The sequence below is a fragment of the Dermacentor andersoni genome, chromosome 1, assembly GCF_023375885.2.
Source record: "Dermacentor andersoni chromosome 1, qqDerAnde1_hic_scaffold, whole genome shotgun sequence".
In the NCBI taxonomy this organism is placed as follows: Eukaryota; Metazoa; Arthropoda; class Arachnida; order Ixodida; family Ixodidae; genus Dermacentor; species Dermacentor andersoni.
Genome location: NC_092814.1, coordinates 89868703 through 89885478, shown reverse-complemented (window position 1 = coordinate 89885478; position 16776 = coordinate 89868703). Strand labels below are relative to the sequence as shown.

Below are 16776 nucleotides of genomic sequence, written 5' to 3'. Positions count from 1 at the left end.
AGCTACAAAGGAAACCCATAGATGACAATTTTACCCTTTAATGTATGGCCTTTGCTTTTTGTTCGGGCATACTTGTGCTCAGCACGACTTGCTCTATATGAGGATATACAGGAGTGTGGTCCTGGGTAGAATGGTGACGTCATTAAATATCATGCTTCGGAGTGACTGATGGACGCTTTCACTTTGTCCACCTAGCTAAGCACAACTCCTGCAGACTTTTGTAGGTGTGCATACAACTATGCATTTAAGTCTACAAGTTTGCTATTACTTTTGCAAGCGAGACAGCTGGAAAAATGGCTGAAGAGCATGTGTCAATGGAACGCTGCACAGTTGAAGAATGACAAAAGACTTTGTTCAGTAGTTTCAAGCAAGATACCAAAGGGTGTCACCATTAACCCTCTGAGGGTAGATTTTTTTCGCCATATGCGACCGCCCAGGGTTGATAATAATATTTTTTATTGCAGATTCCAATTCTTCTTAGGGACCGTAAAGTGAGAAAAAAATATTTTGTGTTGGTATATATGTACTCTTCATTCATGAATAACAACAATAAAAAAGGAAATAAACCTACAAGAATTAAAAATTTTATGCATTGTTATACACATATTTCAAGGCTTTGAAAATGCGCACACGAGAATATTTCGCAAGTCTCAAATGTTCCTGCTCTTACACTAATATGTACGTCCATAGCGTAATCAAACTGCATAGGTGCGCGCACTCAAGAAAACTGTGTGGTTGTGTGCCTGTCAAAAAAGCAAAAGTGTGACAAACTTCTGCTAATCTTCATCTTATCGCCAACCAGAGGCAATTAGTTTTCCCAAGTCTCCAAAAAAAGAAAAGAAACGGAAATGCATGCACGGTGGCGTCCTTCCTATACGCACCCCTGTAAGCACTAAACGAGCGAGAAACAAGCAGTCACTCTTTGAGCAATCAGTAACGAGATAGCCATCAGTTTTGCAAGCGCAAGAAGCCGAAACCGCCCGCAGAACAAAACCCAAACTGCCGCCCACGTGCACGCGCTAATGTGCTGGCGGCAGTATATAGACGAGCCGGAGCAAACTAGCTCTAAAACAAACCATGCAACGAAAACCGAGAGAGCGAGGCGCGTGAAAAAAATTCTCTGTATTCCCACACATAGTGGCAGCACATGACAGAAAAAAAAGTTAGGAAATTGGTGTGCTTTTTAAACGTACAGACAGCGCCGAAAACATACGGCATCGACCATTTTGGACTTGTTCGCAGCGCCGTATATTTACGTCATTGACCCTCAAAGAGTTAAGTCTGAAAACACGTGCCAGCATATACTTGCCTTTTGCTCTTCTTACTGAGCTAGTACACTTGTAGTGTCCACAAAGTGTGGTTATGAGCTGATAACCTCATACTATATTTTTCAGAGAACAATGCTGTACTCAAAGTGGTAAAAGAAAGGAATGAAAAGGTGCACTCACTGCGAGATAGGTGCATGGAGTTGTATCCCAAACTTGCACTCCATAATGCTGTGCTTGCTCATTTAATATCACGCCTCAGTTGTGTAATATACTGGGTGTACCAGTTAACTTGGACCAAGATTTAAAAGAAACTCAGGAGCTCTAGAGAAATTGTACCGACTGCATAGTAGCCATAGTCATGTGTATTTACAGCCAGTAGTTCTTTCATCATGAAGTATTAATTAATTAATTGCTTTTAATTAGTGAACTTTTTAACTATTGCTTGAATCGCAAACATATCAATTACAAAGTTGTAGGACACCTCAAATAACCTCCGAATCAAGCATTTGCTTGATGCTCAGATTTTCCTCATTGTTTTTTTCTGAAAAAGAACAAAAGCATGCGAAACATCCAAAATACGAAATAGATACATGCTCATGCTCTGCTACTCAAGCACTCTCAAACGAATAGCCACGGATACATGACTTTACTCTTTACCCTCACAGTAGTGTGCGCGACGCCAGTGCGGAGGCCGGAACCTGAAGGTCACCAGTGTGGAGGACTTCAAAAAAAAAAGGGGGGGGGGGGGGGTCATATGCACTCATACCGTGTATATCTTCATCAGAAACTTGAAGACTGAGATTTTGAAAACAGACTTGACTTTGCCAATTGGATTTTCACGAAATGTGAAGAAGAGCTGGACTTTCTCACTCGCGTGCTTTGGGCAGATGATGCTAATTTCTTCAGGAACACACAAGTTAATCTTCACAATGCACACTACTGGAGTGATAGGAACCCCCACTGGCTGACACAAACACGACACCAATACCAGTGGTCGTTTCATGTGTGGTGTGGTATTTTTGATGGCAACGTGATTGTACCCATCTTTTTTTTTTACAACACACTAACGACGCAGTGCTATGTCAACGACATCCTCGAGGGCCCTGTGAACGACGTCATTTGCAGCGTCCCACTTGCGCACCTTCAGAACATCTGATTTCAACACAACGGTACTCCTGCGCATAGTAGTAGTCAATCTCGAGCGTGGCTCGACGAGCTTTTTCCTAGACAGTAGATTGGCCGGCACAGACCTGTACCCTAGCCTGCAAGGTCGCTGGACATGACGCCGCTGAACTTCTTCTTGGGGGGCTACGTGAAAGATTGCATGTATGGCAGCGAAACTACCACACCAGACGCTGTAAAGGCGAAAATAAGCAAAGTCGGCTGCAAGATTCTAAAGTCGTTGGTCAAAGCTGCAATAGCACAAGTGTTGTAAAGAAGCAAGTGCTGTATTGCTTCAGACGGGGACCTGTTTGAGCACATGCTATAAGTAGCAGTGGAAAATAACTGCTCACAACTGGTGTAATATGTGACTGTTTAACGCATCTTCATGATGTCACCCTATCCTCACATGAAAAAAAAACTTGCAACAAAGATAGAAATGGGTAAAAAACTGCTTTGTTTTGCCTCTTTTCCAGAGTTCAAGAGACAGGAAGGGTAAATGGCTAAACCAGTTGCACCTTTGGATGTTTCTTTGTGGGTGGCTGAGATGTCTTACGTGCTTTTGGTTTATTTTTTATAGAAATCAACTCCTGAGTAGCTCTTTTCTGTTCTTTTGATAGCTGACTTTTTTTCTTTTTCATGCTCTTTTGCACAGTGTTTTTTTTAACATTGTTTGAATTTCTTTTGTAGCTTTGTTTCATGGTACGCGAAGTTAAAGCTATCCCGAGTGCCTCATGATCTCTCAACCTCTCAAGCCATCCTACACGGCGAAGCCCTGTACGATGCGGGGATAAATGAACGCGGCTGTATTTCTTTCAAAGGTTGCTTGGAGGCACTTGAGTAGCGGCGCGTGAGCACGCATCTATTTCATATTTAGCGTATTTCGCAGGCTTTTCTTTTTTTTCTTAGAAAAAACAACCAGGCATGCATCAGCGCGAAATAAATGCTTGATTCGGAGGTTATTTAAGGTGCTCAACAACTTTGTAATTGACATGTTTGCAGTTCAAGCAATAATTAAAAAGTTTATTCATTAAAAGCAATTAAATAATTAATGCTTCGTGATTTAAAAAATACTGGCTGTAAGTACACACGACTGCTGCTACTGTGCAATCGGTACAATTTTTCTAGTGCTCTTGGTTTTTTCTTTTTTAATCTTGGTCCAAGTTAACTGGGACACCCAGTATACCTCGCATACCAGTTGTCCCACATAACTTGAGCCAAACTTTAAAGATATGCAAATGCGACGTAGCTGCACAGAACCAAGGTAATGTTTTTGGCCGTCGCTTGGAGATACTCAGACTATTTTTCTGTGTTCTGCCTAATTACACAATTAGTCTTAATTAATTAATCAAGTTCTCAAACATTATAACTAGATTAAAAGTGTCAATGAGAAAATGTAGAGCAACATGAAAAATTTTCAATCCAGATTTGTGTTGATCAGTACATGGTATATAAAAGTGTTTTGCCAAGCTTGAGAGAAGCCAGCGAATACGAAAAAAGTGCCGCGAGTAGCCAGTCGCACACCAATTTTTCGCGTATTCATGGTCTTATTTCATGTTTGGATAAACACTTTCATGTACCGTGTATTTAGCGACAGAAAGCTGAATTGGGATTTTTCATGTTGCTCCACAATTTTCTCACTGATGCTTTTCACCAAATTAAAATATATGAGAAGTTGATTAATTAATTAAAACAAAATATGTAATTAGGCAGAATGCATAAAACATCTGCTAGCAACGGCAAACGACATTAACTTGGTTCTGTCGAGCTACGTGGAGTTTGCATATTCTTAACGTTTGGCTCAAGTTACATGGGACAACTGGTATTGTGGGGCTTCCTTTTTCCCAATTCTACATAACTTTGTTTACACTAGCTGCGAGAAGGTTTTAAAGTGATAGCTAGAATTGAGCAACCTCCCTAATTTCTGCCAGTGCTGTTGTTGCCTGTGTTTGTCACTGGAATTGCAGAGTACTTTGCCAGAACTTTATAAAGAAATAAAGAAATGTCACAATGCCCTGCCAAGGATTCAAACCCGGGACCCATAGAATGCCAGTCGAAGATTGTACCTCTCTTACTGCACGTGGAATGATGCTGTGCCTGGTCTCTTGAGCAATCATTAACATAATTGGTTGATGCCACGCTCTGCAGCTTATCTGTAAACCAGTGCCAAAGGGAAGAAACATAAACAAAGCCAGTTGGCAAAATGTGAAAGGCAGGAGAGGAAAGTGGAAAAAGAAACTGTCATGTCTTTCGCTTCTCCAACATTCGAAAGCACCACCTACACAAATGGAAGGTGATTCACACTAGAGACACCATGACTAAAGTTTCTTTTCCTCAAAAGGAGAACGCTTGCCTACATCTGTGAATGTTTATAACAAATGATACTGCACTGAACAGTGCAAGATTTACACCACAAAATATTGTGCCCGCTGTCTCATTACCGCTTTGCATTATAAGTAAAATAAATTTTTTTATTTACCTTTTTACTCGTTTCTGTGATGTCAGTGTAAGAAGGCAAGGTACCCTACCTCCCTGTATCAGAGGCTCTTTCTCACTACCTTGACTTGCAGCTGCAAATGACTTTCCTTCCCTGCCTTCTCCCATATCAGAGCCGAGGACCCATGTGGCATTTACATCAAGACCCTGTCTACTTTATTCTTTTCCTTCTCTCTTTTTTTACTGCATGGAACAATTCCAGAAACTGTTTTGCATGCTCTGCATTTTGCAGAAACCTCCAAGTTTTTCATGCTGCTGGCTATTTGTGCAGTGCAGGTGACACATGTGATGTGAAGTGCTACACAGGCAACAAACATTACTGGCATGTAGAATGACTCCCCGAGAAGGGCGCAGGGGCTTTTGTTTCCATTTTCAGCAGTTTTCATCCCCTACAATGGTGTACTGATGCTTTGCAGACATAATCAGTACTGCATGATATACGCACTGCAATTGTTTGCGACACCCAAACCTAGTGAGAGGCTGTTTAGAAAGTAGAAATAGGTAGAGAATGAGCTACTTTGTTAGTGGTGACAGACCTGTTTAGTAGTGTTTGAGGTAAAGGGTCATTCTCAGTTCCAAAAATTTGAGCATAGGGGAACAAAAATTTAGATTGAAATTTCGCCATGTTATAATAAGCAAGTCCCATTTAACATTGGAAAAGGCAACTGTTCCTTAAGGGCTAATGTATATTTTCCCAGAGTGTGATAAATGCTGCTACAAAGCTAATCTGTTAGAGGTACCTTGGACTTGTGGCTGGTGTTTGACTGGCTGCCTAGTATGTAGCACCCCACAAGGCGCAGTGTGATGTGTGTCAGGGAGAGTGCATTGGAGGAAGTTTTATAAGGCTGAGGCAGTTGAGGAATGAGAGCTCAATAATTAGGACGGCTGTGCAGGCTGGGCTACATGAAAGAACTACACACATGTTTACAGACCATATGTGACTTGCTGGCATGGGCCACATATTTGATATCTGTGATCTATAATTTGTAAAAATGGAAAGCGGAAATGTAATGGAGAATGGTTAGTTAGCATTATGTGTCACCTTTCTGAAAAGTTTCAAAGTCACCATTTTCCTGACCAGAGCTCTCTAGTCCTCTTGCCATGGCCTTCTTCGAACTTTCAGTGCTGCAGAGCAGATTTGAGAGCAGCTCTTTTTCTGTTTGAGTTCTACATGAGCCCTGCCTTACACCTCAAATTATTTTTTTTTTGTCTTAGTTACCTATAAAGATACGTGCCACCAAAATAAAGCTGTTATTGCAAAGCTGTTGTTGTAAATTTCACTTAAAAATTGTTGCTGTGCACATAACCTTGTTTGTTGGCTTTATTACACAGAATCTCATTTCTTCATCATGCATTGAGCACTTGGATTTCCTGCACCTGCTGCCACATGATGCCCTTCCCAAGTTTGATGCCTTCCAGCAGCTTGAACATACCAACACTGGCTACCAGAGCCTAACTGATGTGTCCAAGGTCCACAAATACAGCGAGCCATCTTATGATTATTCGGTCAGCAGTTTCTAACATACTCTTCATGCTTACTTGATTTTATGTAAGAAGCATTCCTGCTTAGTGATTTTAATCAGTCACCTTAGCTACATGCTGATGAATGTTTTCTGTGTCTCTTGTCACCAATTGTGTGTGGTGCCATTAAAGCTGGTAGTGGTGTCAACTTACACGAGACTAAGGTACCAGATTTTAACTGCTTCTTCCCTGTTTTAATTTTTGTTTGGGGTTTTACATGCCAAAACCACAGTATGATTATGAGGCACGCCATAGTAAGAGACTCCGGAGTAATTTGGACCACCTGGGGTTCTTTAACGTGCACCTAAATCTAAGTACACGGGTGTTTTTGCATTTCACCCCCAATGAAATGCAGCTGCCGTGGCCGAGCTTTAAAAAAAAATTATCTTTTAATATATTAAATGCTTATTGTCATTTTGTTTCTTTTCTTTCTTCTTTTTCTTTTCTCAGATATTCATTTTTGTCAGTTACTGCTGTGCAGGCCGTGAGAAAAATACTTTTGACCCAAACATTTCCAATATTTTATTTCACATCAGTCATGCTTATCTAGCCATAATTGTGGGACACTGAAATGAATTCAACTTTTGAATGCATGTTGTAGTCTAAGACCAGGAACTCTGTGATGTCAGCAAATTTTTCATGAACAGCTCCTTGTGATATGTTACTGTGAGAAATGGAGTGCTGGTAATTGGCTGTATGGGTAATGGCCAGGTAAAATTTTCTCCTGAGCAAAGGGGTGTCAGTATTGTTCGAGTATCGATACTTTTTCTTTTTTTCAATATAGTTTTCTTCTTGCTGAGTAACAATCAGCACCACCAACTTTATGGTATAGTTCAGGTTAGCTTCTTTGATTAGTGCAAAGAAGCTTTATCTTTGGTATAGTACCGTGTAAAGTGGTTGCCTATGGTATAGTACCATGTAAAGTGGTTGCCTAAACCAGCCTAAAGCACTTTCCAATGGGCGAATAAGATTGCTTGGAGCTACTATTAAAGTGCTTCTGGGAGGGCTCACACCATTGTTGGTGATGGCACTGCCGATGCCAGCTCGAGACTTCACAAGAGCACTTTCAGAGCTGTTCCAAGTGCTCCCGTTCACCTACTCGAAAGCTTCAGCACATTGCTTCCGTTGGAATTCCATATTCCTGGCTTTTTAATGGGGCGAGCTGCAAAAATTAGCCTTTGCAGGCCTGCTGTCAGGATCAGTTGAGTTCCATTTCTGCTTAGCTATTTGCAGTTGCAGCAAATTTCACATGCACTAGATGAACTGTCACTGTGTCAAAGGTACTTATCATATCCTCATCAGTTTCTCAAGTTCAGTAGGGATGAAGTGAAACTTTATAGTGAAGAACTCATTGACATACCTTTATTGTGGTTGGCACAGTTTAACCATAATTTGCATTTCGACAATTGCTGTAAATACTTGCTGTGAAGTGCTATGAGCTATCATTTGTCTATACACTAATTAGTATTATTGATTACGATTAAGACATCTGGTAATGAGAAGATAAAAAAAAATTGGCTGTTCATTTTTTGTATAAAAAAAGCAAGGAAAACAAGCAATAATGGTTGTCTAAGGCATCTAGGCTCTTCTGTGTTTTTTTTTTCCCAATCTAGACTATCCAAACTAAATAATCTATTTAAACTATATATAAGTTTATTTTTCTCTAGTGTAGTTTTCACTCAGATTTACTGAAGCATGCCTTCATATGTTATCAAATCGTGTTAAAGAAGTCACTGTGTGCCATATTGATTAACAAAAAAATCATAAGCCATTCAATTCTGTGAAGGTGGCTGACCAGCGAAGCTGTTTAGCGTACGACGTAGAGGTGTCATAGAATTTGGAACGTAGGTACGGACTCATTCGTTGTGATTTTTATATACATTCGCGTGGACAACGGGACCGCCACCCCGAGGAGCCGAAGGAAACTAGACATGCGTGTCGTTTCGACGGGACTGTCACCATGGGAGAGCAAAAGGAAGGAGATAAGCAAGTGCTTGGAACGCCAACAAAGAGAGGGGTGCGAACGTAGACATGGCCGACGCAGGTCAAAGTGTAGTATATGTTTTTATTAGCTTAATATCTGATAGGGGTTGTATTTGGACCTAAGACATCAAAGTTATTTTTGCAAGTTGGCAGAGTGCTTTGAAGCCTGCTTCACCTCTGCTACGGGTCGGCCCGGTATTGCACTATCTTCAGGATCGGCCCACAGTTTTTGGTCTATGGACATCGATCCGCTGAAAACTAGCCATATGCAGCTTCGCTGTAAAATAGTTTGAATTCATAGCCACCTCTTATTTCACCAGATAAATTTTATTTTTATTTCATCAAGTAAAGTTAGAGACCCACTAATGTTTGTGTACAATGCTGTCTCTTGGTTACCCCATATCTTTATAGCCTTTTAGTTGCTTTGAGACACTTGTAAAGCAAAGGGGTGTGCAACAAAAGCTTCCACATTTTGTTGCAGTCATTCTTTTCAAAGTCAAACAACGAAATCATAGAGGCCTTGGTCAGTGTGGACACACTGAATGGTCAGAGCCAACTGCTGGGCATATTGTGGAGCAGAGTGAGCCCAAGTTTCACCATAGACGGAGGCACGTATCTCTTCTTTGTAACACACGTCAGCATGGTGCAACCACTTGCATCAAATTCAACCTTTCTTTTCTTTTTTATTTCCCAGTGATGCTCAAGGACAGGCTGGAAAAGCTGACAAGACAGGCAGGTGCACTCAAACACTGGTAGGATCATTGCACTGAATTGTGGTACAGTTAAATCTCGATATAGCGAACTCCAGTATAATGAAATTCTCGATATAGCGAAGTATTTTACTTATCATAACCTCTTATCTATAGAACACCATGTATTTAGAACCTTGATATAACAAAGTGTATTTGTATGCGATTTCAATATAACAAAATTTCACTGCCGCAGCAAAGGAATACCGAGACAATTGAAACTTCTGCGGATGCAGATGCTCAAATGATTGAATTACAACCGGCTGCTTGCAAACACACTTCTCCAATTGTGTGCTCCGTGACGAGAGCGACCACTGAAGTGGAGCACCATCATATTCTGCATAAAGTCCAAGTGCGATAAGTTCCTATCGCACCCCGCGCATTTGTGCTTTAGGTGTGAGTGAAAGTGTGCAAGAGTGAGACAAGAAAGATGGTGGCTTCACGAGTGCCACCTTCCCGCGCAAGCGAAGGGAAAGAGGGGGAGGGAGCGAGCTTGTGGTAACGCGATCAAGCGCACATGAGGGGACGAGGCGGGGGGGGGGGGGGGTAAGTTTACGCACATCCCGATTTCTGGCGCATGTCTCAGCTGTGGCTGCGCATGGCTATAAGCGCGGCTGAACGCATACGCAGCCGCGCACACTGTTTTAGAGGTAATCTGCCGCCTGTGCGAAGAGTGGGCTTGCCGAGACAGCGTCGCACCATGTAAGCTCGCTTCTCGCACGTTTAGTATTGGAGATTGCATAATCTCGAATTTTGGTGAGCCGTTGGAGTGAGAGGCAGACGAAGCATTTGCTCCGCACTGCCGCCGCTTTTCATGATAGCGTTGCCCCAGTGTGGGGGACGTTATTAGCGGTGGGGGCGGAGTGCATGCGAAAGCGTGGCTGGCTTCGCTTAATTCGTACCGCTGAGATATGAAGATATTGTCGATGTGGCATGATACCATACCATTCGTCGCCGACTCCCAAATTCATCAAAATGAATTGTTTTCTCATTCATGATTGCTTTTTTCTATTGCCCTATAATTTCGAAAATTCTGCAGCCCCTTTCCTTGTAAGAAAAATCAATCGGCAACTGTACTTATTTGCATAAAAGATTGAATTTCATTACAACTAAATTTCGATATAACGAGACAAATTGCCAATTTTACTGACTTCGTTATATCGAGGTTTCACTAGTTATAGTGATGCACAGTAATTCCTGTAATGTGTTACAAGTACTGCCTGACTGGGAATTAATTTAACTAGTCATTGGCAGTGGCAGTTCAAGGAGCTGTACTCTGTGATGCTTTTGAAGGATGCATAAAACTTAATGTAAGGTTTTATCTTCTTTTGAAGTTGACCTTGTGGTCTTGCCTTCATACATACCTGCATTATGGTTTTACATTCCCTTATAATATACCAATGCACTATTATATGTAACATAACTTAGTAACATACATAGGCAGTTTTTTCAATATACTTGTTAAGTCAAAAAACTGTACACAAGCAGACAGGAAAGCAAAAGAACTGTACTGTCGTCCTCCCTCATCCTATTCATGTGCCCTTTCTTTCAATTCAATGACTATGTACCAGCTAGCCTAACAACAAACTATCTATCATTGTACTCATTAAGAAAAAATACTGGCAACCTAGGCTGCTGTTTAAGATCGCAGCAAATGTTGCCACATAGTTGGTACACTCAGTGGTGTCTAGAAGAGTGTAACTTTGAGAAATGAAAATGGTGTTCTGCTGATTTTTTTTTTTTTCATTTAACATTTTGTTGTCTGTTTGGTGAAACCTTACCATGTGTATTTATTATGATATATGCATGCATGCCTTCTAGGGCAGTCGTGCGTCGCTGCTCCAGCATATTGGGAAAGGTTGTGGACAGTCTCAGTCCTTACATCACAGCCATTTTGGTCAATGGAAAACAGGCAAGTTTGGTTCCTTTAGCCACACAATTCATCAAAACTGTCTGATATACAAGCGTTTGTAAAAAGTGCACTTTTGTGCAGCATGAGCTAAGTGAATTATATATATTGGTGCAAAATTGTGATGAAAATTTTCTTACATAGTCTCGCAGGCTTTGATATTACAAATAAATCTTGTTAATTCTGCATAGTCAAGCTGAAGGTTGATTTAGATGTGTTGGATTAGTCAACAGTGAAAAATAATTAGGAATCATGTATAATGTGCCTTGTGGATTATTTCATAAATACAATGCAGGCTTTTTGTCTCTAATTTCCAGTTGAAATAGACCCCGTGCTATGTTTAGAACTGTGCTCCCAACATAACACTAAATTTTCTTTCTTATTTCTAACTTTTTGGCCTGTGCAACAGGCTTTACCACTGAGTGTATGAGTGATGGAAGAAAACAAAAAAACATTAAAGTTTGTGTGATGAAGACTACACCTTGTATGCAATATGGAGCAACACAACGAAATTTGGCATTATTGGGGTGTGGTTGACAGATATAGTTAGAGGAGGGCTATTGTTTTGTTAGGTCATACTGCTCATGGTTAATAAGGAGCCTAGCTAGGCGGGATAGATAATCTTATTTCAGTTTTGTGTATTTCCATATCGCATCCAATTTTAGTATCAATTCATGTAATTTTATTAACATTGTTTTTAGCTTTTGTTTAGCTTTGTTTAGCTTCTAACATTGTTTTTAGCTTTTGTTTTGTGTAACATTGTTTAGCTTTTCTCTTTCAGTTATATCAAACATTTTACAGACACCCATTCATATGTGCATGTGATATATATATGTCACATTGAAAAAAAAATTATGTACTAGATGTTTTGATTTCAACATTGATTTCACCGGGGAATAATGTGGGAAATGGAGGTTGATGCACAAGTGAAAAGATTTCTTTAATAAACTGACATTTGGCTATTGGTCCTGCCTCCAATGGCGTTTCCCTTTTTTTTCTGTGTATACACAGCTAAATATCCATATAATGAACTTCAATATAGTTAAACCCTGATATAACAAAGTTGGCAAAATCGGCAGTTTGCTTCATTATATCTAAATTTCGTTTTACTGAAAGTCGACCTTTCATGCAAATAAGTACAACCGTCAATCGATTTTTCTTGCTCGGAAGGGGCCGCAGAATTTTCCGAACTACCGAGCAATCAAAAAAAGCAAATTTGAATGAGAAACCAATTCATTTTGATAAATTTGGGAGTCGGCGACGAATGATACGGTTTCATGCCACGTATGCCAACGATATCTTCTCGGCGGTATGAATTAAATGAAGCCAGCCACACTTTCGCGTGCACTCCGCCCCCACGGCTGATAGCGTCACCCGCACTGGGATGATGCTATCAGGAAAAGCGCCAGCAACGGGGAGCGAATGTTTCATCTGCCTCTCGCTCCAACGAGTCACCGAAATTCGAGATTATGCAACCTCCAATACTAAGCAAACGGTAAGACAGCTTACATGGTGCCATATCATCTCGGCATGCCCACTCTTTGCCCATGCGGCAGATTACCTCTAAAGCAGGGTGTGCAGCTGCCTGTGCACTCGGCTGCCTTTACAGCCATAAGCAGCCACCGCCAAGATGTGCACTACCTTACCCCCATTCCGCCCCTCCCCCCACACCCTCACGCGCTTAATCGCGTTACCGTGAGCTCATTCCCCACCTCCTCTTCTGCTTTGCTCGCGTGGGATGGTGGCACTCCTGAAGCCACCATCTTTCTTATCTCAACCTTACACACTTTCACTCGCACCTAAAGCACACCGTGCACGGGTGCGATAGGATCTTTTTGCACTTTGACTTTATGCGGAACATGATGGGGCTTGTAATGCAATCATTTAAGCATCTGCATCCACGGAAGTTTCCGTTTTATTGTCTCGGCATTCCTTCGTGGCAGAAGCAAAATTTCGTTGTAGTATTGAAGTTCGTTATATCGAGGTTTAACTATATAATGAAATTGGCGATATGACGAAGCACTTCACCTGCCATAGAAACGCCATATATTTTGAACCTCAATATATTGAAGTGTGCTTATACACGATTTCAATATAATGAAATTTCACTGCCGCTGCAAAGGAACACCGGTCCAATAAATGGAAACTTCCATGGACGCAAATGGTCAAATGGTTGAATTACCAGTGGCTGCTTGTGAATGCACTTGCCGTGTGACCAAGAGTGACTGTCGAAGCAGAGCAGTGTCATGTACCGTATTAAGTCATACAAGTGCACAACCCATGCGCTGTATGCTTTGGGTGCAAGTGAAAGCGTGCGACGGTGAGCCAAGACGGATGGTAGTTTGATGAGCGCCGTCTTCCCATGCAAGCAAGGGGCAAACATTATCGCGGTAACATGATCAAGCGCACACGAAAGGATAAGGGGGAGGGGAAGAAGTTCGGGGTAACTTGACACACGTCTCCTGTTATAGCATGGCCGTGGCTGCGCATGGTTGTCAGTGCTGCTGAGTGCATACACAGACCGTGTGCCCTGTTTTAGAGGTAATATGCCGCATTTGCATAGAGTGGGCGTGCCAAAATGCCATGGTATCATGTGTACTGTCTTCCCATGCGTTTAGTACTGGAGGTTGCGTAATCTTGAGTTTTGGAGTCGCATTTAAGCGAGAGGCAGACGAAGCATTCGCTCCCCGCTGCCGGTGCTTTTCATGATAATGTTATCCCACTGCGGGTGACACTAACCGCTGCGGGCAGAGTGTACACGAAAGTGTGGCTGGCTTTGTTTTGTAATGCCAATCTCGAGATCTCATCGATGCAGCATGAAACCTTATCTTTTGCGCCGACTCTCAAATTCAACAAAATAAATATTTTTCTAATGCAAGTTTGCTTGTTCCAAATCTCTGATAACTTGACAAAGTTAGCGGCCCCTTCTGTGTCAGAAAAAAATTCACCGACGATTATGATACTCCCTAATGCGAAATTTGAGTGCAGCTCTGTACGTGTGATCATTTCGTTATATATTGGCCGGCGCAGACCATCTGTTTTGTGCGGCACGTGCAAACAAGCAAAGTGGGGCGTGACTGCCCCGCTAATCTGGAGATTGCGAGAGCCAGCATGTGGGTGACGCGTGGGCGTGACTCACAGCAGCTGCCGCCGACAGACCTCCCATACGACAGGTGCTACTCAGGCCATCGTTGCCACACTACACTTTTCTTCTGATGCTATCACCATACCCTCCTCCGCTTTTGTCCTCATGGTTCCGCTGCACCCTCCTCTCTTCTTTCCTCCTCGCATCTTTCATCTCCCACGGCGCCCCATGTTCGCTCTTTCATCCTTCACTCGATCGCTCGGTTACGTTGCAGCAGGATAGTAGTTTTATCGGCTGTATAAACTTGTAAACACTCGCTTACTAATTAAATTAACAAGCATTGTGTCACGTGCATACAAACATTAACACATCTTACTCGATGACTGCGTACACTTGATGTCAAAACGTTGTAGTGAGGAAGCGCAGCAGCAGCAGCGAGTGAATCGACCTTCGTGCTGCCTCTCGCTTTAGCGTGAACTGAGCGGCGAGAACACAGCGCACACGAAACTATCAACACTCTGTGCACTCTCTCCCAATCGCAAGTTGATGTCAAGATAGGGCCCATGCAGCCACGCCATACGCAGCCACCACCGGAGTAGAACCCCCCCCTTCCCCTTTCCTCCCCCCTGTGCCTTGTGTACAGCAGAAGACGGCATGCTTCCTCCCCGCTTTCCTCCCTTGCACACCACACATGATTGAGCCACCACCATTGGCTCGCCCTCGCACGCTTTCACTCGCACGCACAGCATGCGGTATGTGGTGATGATGTTATTGCACTTGAACTTTATACAGAGCATCTTGGTGGCACCGACGACTACAGCGGAAATGCATCGGGAGTGTTCATATAGTTGCTATCGCAATAAAATATATTGCCGACTGTACTTATTTGCATAAAAGGTTGAATTTCAATAAAATAAAGTTGATTTAATGAAGCAAATTGCCGATTTTGCCAACTTAATTATATTGAGGTTTAACTGTATATGTCTTTGTTTCTTTAACTTTTGGCTATGGTTGCTATATGTGGGGGAAGGTTGTGTCATGATTTTTAGTGACACATACTCTCAATAATACCACATATTATGCAATATTGTTTGCTTTTTCCTTTTTTTTTTCTTTCTCTTAATCCAACCTCAGATCACTGTGGGTGTCTTCGGCCGAGACGAAGCTGTTATTGATAAGCCATTGACCCCAAAGGAGATTAAGAGCATCATCTATGCACAGTGCAAAGATCATGTGTACCATTCAGTACTGCTTCAAGAAGTCATTGTTTATGTCGGTCGCCTCATCTCCACCACACCAAAGCTCTTTGAGGGCATCCTCAAGATCAGAAGTGGGCAAGTTCATTTCCTTTGTTCACGTAGTCCTAAAACCATCAAGGTGTCATGTGGCAAAATTCTACCTTTTGTACACGAAAATCTGTGATCAGATGCCTAGCTTTTGATGTTTATTACTACACAAGTCTGGGAACTGTCTTCAACACTTTGCACAATGCAAGAAAAGGGCTAAATAGTTGCTTTTCTTTTTGATGACTTGCACTTAGGAAAATCCTTGAACAGCACAAAAAGAAAATGCTGCACAAAAGAGCAAAACACAGTCAAACGCCTTTATAATGAAGCCCTCCGGGACCTCTAAAATTCTTTGTTATGCAGGTCGCTTCATTGTAAAGATAAGGCTGAGAACGTCCACCGAAATAAACCTTTTATTTATTATAAGTGAAAGAGATAGTGAAAGAAGTCACTAATTTTCTTCTGCGCACTTCCCCCAACGAAATGCACAAGTGCAGGCGAACTTATGTCATCGAGGTTCATGCTCGCTCCATTATGAAAACTGGGAGCAAGATACAGCTGCAAACTTTCGAATGTCATTATTGCCACCATTTGCCTTTTTTTTTTTCGTTTTTTTTCTTCTAATCTTCAGGCTTTTCTTCATTGTTGCCTTCATCAACCTTCACCTCTGCCTCGTCCTTGTAGGCTTCGACAACATCGTCAGTTGTCCATTCTAAGCTAATCATGTCGTTGTCAACTTTCACTTATTCATCAGCTGTCACACCTGCTGCTATGTTGCAACAAGTGACATATAAGTTGAGTTGAATGATTGCTCGAGCTGTGCAGCAAGACTAAATCACTCGCTGTGATCGGCACACTCATCAACCACATCGCTAGTTTTAGTGCTGACTGCAGCTCATTGGTGGCTGCAGATGGCAGCAGCAGCACTGCTAGCTGCATTCATTGTGAAGCAACAAATTAGCCATCGGGGACACCTAAATTCCCTCGTTTTACAGGCAAATTCATTGTGTTGGTCTTCGCTATAAAGCCGTTTTCAATACACATGAAAGATAGGAATTCGACCAGGACATATGGAATCCTTTGTTGTACCAGTAATTCCTTTGTAGTTTCATTCGTTGTAAAGGCGTTCGGCTGTACCAACGTTATACAGTCTGTGAGGGAATAAAAGATATGTGCATGTGATCACCCCATCAACTGCTTCCGCAAGCTTAGAATTTGAGGTGGGGTGCACATACTACAAAAATGACATGTGTTTCATGTGTATCACGTTTGGCAAAGATACAAGCTCTGCATAATTTTCAGTTTGATGTGTTTTTTT

The 16776-nt window shown here is 41.9% G+C and overlaps 1 protein-coding gene and 1 pseudogene across 6 annotated transcripts in view; both read left to right on the top strand.

The window, feature by feature from the left end:
• The window catches only part of LOC126544308 (probable phosphorylase b kinase regulatory subunit beta), a 95085-nt gene that overhangs the window by 68388 nt on the left and 9921 nt on the right, over window positions 1–16776 (top strand). For all 6 annotated transcript variants that reach the window (XM_072286323.1, XM_055061752.2, XM_072286321.1 and 3 more), the window contains 5 exons: window positions 6258–6431; window positions 8911–9037; window positions 9124–9181; window positions 11000–11090; window positions 15307–15506. In XM_072286323.1, the coding sequence (XP_072142424.1) occupies window positions 6258–6431; window positions 8911–9037; window positions 9124–9181; window positions 11000–11090; window positions 15307–15506 (650 nt within the window). The remainder of the gene's footprint in view (window positions 1–6257; window positions 6432–8910; window positions 9038–9123; window positions 9182–10999; window positions 11091–15306; window positions 15507–16776) is intronic.
• On the top strand, window positions 8478–8658 carry LOC126546485 (U2 spliceosomal RNA; annotated as a pseudogene).